The following is an 8,454-nucleotide window of genomic DNA, read 5'->3' as shown; positions in this document are numbered from 1 at the left end:
ATATTTTATATATTTATTTATTAAGGTCAGGACTAAAAAAATTAAAACAAACAATTTAAATTTTTTTTTTTTTGGTCAGGGAAATATGAAACTAAAACCCTAATACCCCAAAACATTGGGAGGCTATGTAAAATCCACATAAAAACATAATGCAATGATTTGCACATCATACAAACCCATATTTTATTCACAATAGAAAATAGAAAACATAAAATGTTTAAACTGTAAAATAAACCATTTTTAATGTTAAAATGTACCATTTAAGAAAAAAATAAGGTATTTTTGAAATTGATGGCAGCAACACGTCTCATAAAAGTTGGAACAGGGCCACGTTTACCATGGTGTAGTAGCCCCTTTTCATTTAACAACACTCGCTAAACATCTGGGAAGGAGACCAGTTGCTGGAGTTTTGGGAGAGGAATGTTGTCTGATATAGGATTTTAATCTTTTAAGTGATCTTTAATTTGCAGGTCACATGACTGCTCCACTGTTCTTCTCTTACTTGTGGTTCTCACGGAAGGGGTGGGGAGCAGCAGCGAGCAATGTATGGCATCGAGATGTGTCCCTGCACAGGGACCACAAGTGCAAGTAAACATTGCGGCTCAAGCTGCAAGGGGCATAAGTCTGCATTCTGATTGGACATAGCAAAGGGCAGAAAATTAGCATGCCCAAACTTGTAAAAATATTTCTTCTTTTACCTCTTCTGCAGGATTTACTAGTGTCATGTGGGCATGAATGGGTGGGTAACAAGAACATTAATCTGACATTAGTAATGCCCACTAGTAGCGCCACACCCTCACCCCTCTAGTGTGAAGAACTACAAGCAGTGTTAATAAAACACCCAGCCAAGACAGGAAATGGCTGGGCAACACTCACCATCATCTTCATCTCTTTAAGCAACCTAAATAGAAAATTGCATTTGCAGAGTAAATTCACTTAGCTTATTAAATGAGGTGAACTTGACTTCCATCACCTAAATCTATAACTGGGAACAATAGTAGACCCATCATAAATGTTACACATGGCACGGGCTACTTTGCTGCAAGATGACTTTAAGTTACGACTCTCAGAATCACCCCACCAAGAGGCCACAAGAGCAGGATAGCTACAATGTTTAGACAGGTAAAGGGCACTATAATTGTTTGAGGTTCAGGCTGATGTCAAGGCAAGCGGCAATGAAGGATACTCAAGGTTCAGGCAGAGTTCGGGATAGTTGACAGGCAAGAATATTAAAAAACGAGTAGGATTGGCAGTAGCTATAGGCAGAGTCAGGCAATCTGGGTCAGCAATGAGCAAGACAGAACAACCGTAATCTCATGTACAAGTTAGCTGGCAAGAAGTCACAGCACTGTTCACCATAGGGGAATGCACTTAAATACCCTCCTTGGCTTGTGTGCACACACAACTTTAGGGACTCATGCCAATTCATGATGAAGCACACAAGCTAACGCATACATGCCAACAGGTGTAAGCCCATGCTTATGCACACAACTGGCCATAGTCAGAAGGTCACGATTCAGCACACGCATGTGCGCACTTTAGCTCTAAGGAGGTAAAGGGAATCGCCAACGATTTGAAGGAGAAAGGTACTGTGCACCTGTAATAAAATCAGAGGAGACAGAGCACTTCAGAAATTTTGTATGATGATGGTGGAAGGAAGCAATAAAGGGAAAATAATCAATGATGTATGCTACTCTTATGTATCTCACCTAGTTCTTCCATACACTAACTAGTCATTGACAAACAAATAACACAAAAATTATATATATATATATATATACACAGGTTTTTCGAGTTTCACCTGTATATATATATATATATATATATATATACACACCGCACTAGAAGACATAAGCATGGCATTTCCAAAATATAAATGTACCTCTATTTGTTGTCTTGGGAATCCTGTTATTCTTCGGTCTTTGAAGTTGAAATCTGAAAAGTTCATCTTCTAATTGCTGATTTTCAATTTCAAGTGTAATTAATTTTTCATTCAAATGCCATTTCATACCACCATGTTCGTCTACAAAGGTAAAATTATAACTAAATGGACCTGAGAAAAATATCCATTCAGTTGGACCAAAATTCAAATCAAGGAACAAGTAGAGGTGAGGTACTGGATTCATATAATCAGAAGATAGGTCAGAACATGATAAAGCACAATGGCTCGAGTGAGGCAGTTGTCATCAAAAACAGGATGTCCCTCAAACAAGAGGATCCAGAATTGTAGATTCACATATATAAAGTACAATGAGAGCGCCAAGCAAGACAGTTTGAGAGTCCAAAAACAAAAAAAAACAATAGAACAATTTCACAAACAACACAGAACAGGCTGTTCTGAGATGTCATTTGTGAACTAATTCTATTATTAAAAGTTTCTGGACTCTGGAACTGTCTTTTTTGGCATATTTCTATAATAACAGGAATGACTGTCGATAGAATTCTGTAAGGCAAAAACTGTTCTCACACTACAGAGAGTTACCCATAAATATTTTTTCTAGTATATACAGTTGATTGATACCTCTGAAATAAATAGTACAAATGGTTCATTAAAAAGGCTTCACAAGAGAATGAACTGTTTAACAGCATATGCACATTTATTGAATAAAAATGTATGCACTATAAAAGCATAGGTAGCCCCCATATTCTCTTGTACACACATGTAAGTAACTGAACAACTGCCATATACATAAAATAACACAGCTGTGTTCCAGCAACCCAATATCCTATTCGCCAATGGTTCAGTGAATCTTACTCTGTTGTGGAAATTTTACTAGGATGTGTTTTTAGTGTAATATTGTCATCATGTCTCAGTGTCCGGATTTCTGCGTCACTCTCGATTGGAGCGTGACCCGGATTATTCGGCACTGGGAATAAACCATTGGAGTGGATATGCGTGGCGGAGCAATGTTCTCTTAGCGAGTGTGTGGATGCCAATCTAGGGCCCCTGCGCAGTGCGCGGATTTATTGGCGTGGCGTGTATACATTTGCTTTGAGAACATAGTATTATTTAAGATACATATCTGCCTTTATGAAAGGAACGTGCGTACGTATTTCGGATGCGTCTGATCAGCGTGCTGGAGGTAGTATGGCATTGTCCCTGCAGATAAGCTCCCATCAATGCGCATCATAATAACTTTATTGGGCATTGCTCACTGAGCAATGCTGGATAAAGTTCGCTCCAGTGTTAAGGGAGAATAAAGATGGCGTCGTCCACGTGCAAGCATGCTGCTTCCTTTGTGTAAGTGTTTTTGGCGGGAAATCTATTGTTAACAAATGTGCACGTGAAACATGAACTAGCAGCTGGTAACTGTGCACGTTGCTTCACATGCATGAGCATACCCTCTCCTTTTCTATTGTCTATTCAGGTGTATACATGTGTTTCATTGGCTGGCTCTGTATTCTATTGTTTTAGGAGGAAGTGGTGGCTGTTGTGGCCAGTACTTCCTGTGTTACCCCTATAAATAAAAAAGTCTTCCTCAAGTGAGGAGGACAACAACTGAGGATCTGACGAGACAACAGCGAGTGTCTGTGTTTCCTTACTGAGCGTGTTCAGCAGGATTATACCGGGAGAGCAGAGAACTGTGCTTTTAAGCACAGCGGATTTAAATACGAGATAAATTTCTATAACAACTCATAATTCGTCAAACCTGAAATTTAAGGTGAATCCCATCGAAGTATATGGGGGATAAATCTTGTAGGTAAAATCTGGCCAGCTTAGGAATTTATATGCAAACTACTGTAAAAACAAAAAGCAGAAGCTGGGTAAAAATATTGATCAGTGGGGAGAAGAAGGGCCGTCCTGAGGCCGGGTGCCACCCCGAGCGGGTATTGAGTAAAACCCCGCCGTGATGTCATCAGGCATGCGCGTGATGTCATCAGGCACATTTGCAATGACGTCACGCGCATATACGCGGCCATTTTGGTGATACCTGGGGGGGGGCATCTTGGTGATGGACGCTTGCAGAAAGAGGAGGGGGCATTCACCCGGCGGGATAAGTTATGCTGCCGGGTCCCCTCCTCTCTCCTGCAACTGTCTGGCTCTCGGTCCATGACCGAGTGCCCGACTTTGTAGAGGGGGTGACACCAAAATGACTGTCAATGACTGTCAGTATTCCCTACACAATACCAAAGTTCTGAAACTGTAAAACAAAGTTCTCTCAATATACTTTAATATGGGTTATGTGTAATTCACCAGTGCCTGATTTTTAATGGCCATCTAATAAAGGAGGGAAGTAGGGTGTACATTGTTAAATGTCATTTATAGCGACAATAATCCTAGTTGGCACCATCCCCCTGGCAAGGCACCCCCCCCCATGCTGCTTTAAGGACTTATCTTAAGTGATGCCTCTTGATCTGATCATCGTCTTCCTTCCAGTCTTTTTCAGCAATCCCTCCAGCGCTGGTGTCAGTCTCTGATCCAGCGCAGACTGCTGTCTCTTCCTGTCACACAGAGTCTGTCCGGCGTGCGCGCTCACCGCTCACAGCAGCGTGCATTGACTTACACAGTAGCTCTCCTCGCTGGTGATCTCCTCTGCGCGTGCGCCCGCTCGCATCCTCCCTCATGGCTGTTCTGATCTGTGTACTGCAGCCGGGAGCGAGCAGCAGAGACAAAGGTAAGTTTTTACCTATTTGATAACTTTTTAAAAAAAAATGTTTTTGCATATATCTACTTCTTGCTAGCAGTAGATATATGTAAAAAAAAAAAAAAGAAAATATGAGACTTTAATGTCACTTTAATGTTTCAAGGCAGGTTTGAATCTGATTGATGAATGTGAGAAACTTCTTGAACTTTTAATCGGTATGTGAGAGGAAGCAATGCATCTCAAAGTTTCATATTCAATTGGAACTAATCCGTACCTTCAGTTATGCAAGATTCCTCTGGATTTTATTACAAATATTTGCATAAAGTTTTTGTTTGAAAAGGGTTTCATTAACACCTTTTATATGTCTATTGTTTAGTTAGTATATTATTACTTATGAATTGCATTCATAATGGACGCTGACCTAACAAAAGCCATGGCTAATGAAATGCTTATTAACCCATTTTGTAAGTTATATATTCATAAACGAAGGTGAGTCAAAAATTATCCGCATTCTGATTATATTAAAACTTCTGTTGGCCTCACTGTCTTATCAGCGCTTTCCGTTCAAGGCTACTGTCTCCCCAGTCACTGCTGTGCAGGTGTGAACATATTACGTCAGTTCATTTGTAATTGCGGTGAGAAAAAACTGCCCCACTTGTGATTTGCACAAAAGAAGAGCAGCGTGCAGTGATTCGTTTTTTTTGTGGTCTGAGGGTGCACCCAGTGCCGTTATTTTAACGAAGACTTTGTACGCAGTATGGAGAAAGTGTTTTGTCATGAAGAAGTGTGTATGAATGGATAGAGAAGTTCAAGTAAGGTCGCACATGGGTTAGCCATCAGGACGGAGTCGGCCCATCCACATCCATGGCTGATGACAACATTGAGCGTACACGTGAAATGATTCTGTCGAACAGACAAGTGACAGTGTATTAAGTGGCAAATCATTTGCAAATCAGCCATGGTTCTGTCCTACGAGACCGAAGATTCGCCTCTGATGAAGAAGTGAAGACTGCGGTGCATTCGTGGCTTGCAGCTCAACCTAAAATATTTTTTAATGAGGGAATAAGAAAGGTTGTTGACAGATGGACAAAATCTATTGAAAAGCAAGGAGATTATGTCAAAAAATTATGTATTTGTCTTTTCTAAAAGTTGATTAAAATAAATTCTACAGCCAGAGTTTGGATCATTTCTGACTCACCCAAATATAATAAATAAATAATAGAAAAAATATGTAACCTACTTTTAGTTTTCTTCCGTATCGTTCGGGCATTTTTTTCTTTTTGTTCTATGAGCTGTGCTTCAGTCAAAAGGTCTTGTAAATGTGCCAAGATTATCTGATCGTTTCCCCCATTTTGCAAATAGTTCATGCGCAGTGCACTGTGTTTGTGGGAACAAGTGATCATAATATACATCATAGTTCAAATAAAATCAAATCAAAATATTAAAACATTTCAAGTATTACAAGTCTGGAAAGTGCCTACACCAGATTCAGTATGAGAAAACTGTTGGGGATAAAATTTTGAAAAAAAAAAAAAAAAATAAAGTGGAACACCAACCAAAGCCTTTTTTTTTTCTCATTTTGGATCATGTAGGAAGGTTTAGAACTTCTATATGATCTGCCTGTGTTTCAACTGTCCCTCATTTGGAGAGACTGTACCTCTTTTTAACCAGATCCTTCTGTCCTTTTTTCTTTCTTGGTTGTCCCTCTGTAATGTCTGATGTATAAATCTTTATAAAAAATGTATTATCTAAATATCAAAAGTGTTTTACTGCACTAAACCTGTTATCTAACCCTTAAATTATTCCATTTTAAACTAAAAAGATAAAATAAAGGAAAACTAGTCATGTAAAGAGATACCACATGCCTTTTTGTGGACTGAAATTACAAGACTTGGGGGTCTATTCACAAAGCTGCCGAAGGATCTGGCCGTCGCTTCGGCCGATCCTTCGGCTAGCTTCGGCACCAGGACCCCTTCGGTTCAGGAGAACCGAGGGGGTGCTGTACGGGCTATTCACAATAGCCCGAACAGCAGCCAAAAGCCAGAATGAAGAAAAAAAGACACAGCGGGGTTTCTCTCCTTGGCGGCCGGGAGCGGGGGGGCTCCCGGGGCCCCAGGGAGAGTTTTTACATTTTTTTAACTTTTTTTTTTTACAGCAGCAGAGCCGCCGGACAATAGGAAACTATTGGGCGGAGCTAGCTGTCACTGCTAGCTCTGCACAATCGTTTTCTATTTACTTTTTTCTACTTTTTTCACTCTTTTTCTGTTCTGCTCGGTGCCTCTGAGGGACCGAGCAGAACAGCCGAGCCAAATGCCGCTCGGCGGCATTCGGCTATTCTCTCACTGCTGTTCGGGATCTTTCAGAATAGCCCGAACAGCAGCCAAAAGCCAGAATGAAGAAAAAAAGACACAGCGGGGTTTCTCTCCTTGGCGGCCGGGAGCGGGGGGGCTCCCGGGGCCCCAGGGAGAGTTTTTACATTTTTTTAACTTTTTTTTTTTACAGCAGCAGAGCCGCCGGACAATAGGAAACTATTGGGCGGAGCTAGCTGTCACTGCTAGCTCTGCACAATCGTTTTCTATTTACTTTTTTCTACTTTTTTCACTCTTTTTCTGTTCTGCTCGGTGCCTCTGAGGGACCGAGCAGAACAGCCGAGCCAAATGCCGCTCGGCGGCATTCGGCTATTCTCTCACTGCTGTTCGGGATCTTTCAGAATAGCCCGAACAGCAGTGTGAAGCCTGCCGGAGGTTCGGCTCAGCCGATCCAGATGTTGGATCGGCTGAGTCGAACTCCTTCTGCACTTCCGATCAGCCGAACATGCTGAGCATGTTCGGCTGTTTCGAAGCCACACGAAGCAAGCCGATGTACGGCTGATTTCAGCCGTATATCGGCTGAAATCAGCCGTACCAGCCTGAAGTGAATAGCCGAAAAGAGTTCGGCTCACTTCACTGCTGATCGGTCATTCACTCGGCTGCCCTCGGCAGCTTTGTGAATAGACCCCTTGGTGTCAGCCCTGCCCAATTGTCTGTTGTTTACTACTAAAACCTGGCTATTCTCCTAATATTCACAGCATAAAGACTAATTGTTCTGTAGTGCAAGATAAGACTTTGAAGGACTCCATGAACTAACACAGGAAGTGTGCCCAGGACACAGGAAAGCTCTGTATTTCTGTCAAGATCAATAGTTTTTTTTTTTTTTTTTTGTAGTTTTCTTAGGCAAATTGTTAGGGTTTATATACATCCTATTAAACCCTACTTGTTGATCCCATTCTGCTGCAGGTGTCACCAATTACATTGCATGCAGCTTGTCCCACTGCTAAAGCTTTTCTTCCATCTTCTTTGTTGGGTCCCATGATTGTTGCCCCCACCTTCCCATTTGCAGATGGCTCTGTTATCTTGTGAGGTCCAATGGAAACACCCATTTGTGCGCGCTTTCAACAAGCAGAGGCAGCTGGAATAGACCGGGTGCGCATGCACAGTGGCGCATGGCATTATGGCATTGTAACGAGCCCCTGCTCGCTCGGTTCCACTCTCCCGGCACTCCTCTGCTACTAATGGATCAGATGTCAGACCGCAACGTCTGATTCTTCGATCGTCCGATAATCCGGGATTGGAACTACAGCTATGTGTCGTTCCAATCCAGCTCAGAACAAACACCAGGCAGGCTGTATGTAAGTTCCAACAGGGATCTGCTTTATTGAAGACCAGCTCAGTATATATACAGTCCAAGAAGTCTAAACACATAACGCAATCAAACATGAACAGCATGCAAACATCCACTCCCCCTCCCCAATGCCTTAATGAATGAATAGGGGGAGTGGAGACACATGTGATGGGATTATCTCCTGAGTGTATCATAGTGTGATTTACTC

General features: G+C 41.7%; 1 protein-coding gene across 1 annotated transcript in view; it reads right to left on the bottom strand.

Annotated features, from left to right (window-relative positions):
* LOC108799892 (coiled-coil domain-containing protein 17-like) overlaps nt 1-8,454 on the bottom strand; it is a 40,561-nt gene that overhangs the window by 10,590 nt on the left and 21,517 nt on the right. The window contains exons 6-7 of the mRNA XM_018571825.1: nt 5,827-5,963; nt 1,883-2,023 (exon numbers count right to left, since the gene is read on the bottom strand). Coding sequence (XP_018427327.1) covers nt 1,883-2,023; nt 5,827-5,963 — 278 coding nt within the window. The remainder of the gene's footprint in view (nt 1-1,882; nt 2,024-5,826; nt 5,964-8,454) is intronic.

This window comes from Nanorana parkeri, unplaced genomic scaffold (genome assembly GCF_000935625.1).
Source record: "Nanorana parkeri isolate BGI_ZX_2015 unplaced genomic scaffold, ASM93562v1 scaffold1849, whole genome shotgun sequence".
NCBI classification, from domain to species: domain Eukaryota; kingdom Metazoa; phylum Chordata; class Amphibia; order Anura; family Dicroglossidae; genus Nanorana; species Nanorana parkeri.
The sequence above is the reverse complement of the archived record's forward strand: the minus strand, read 5'-3'. Positions and strand labels throughout refer to the sequence as shown.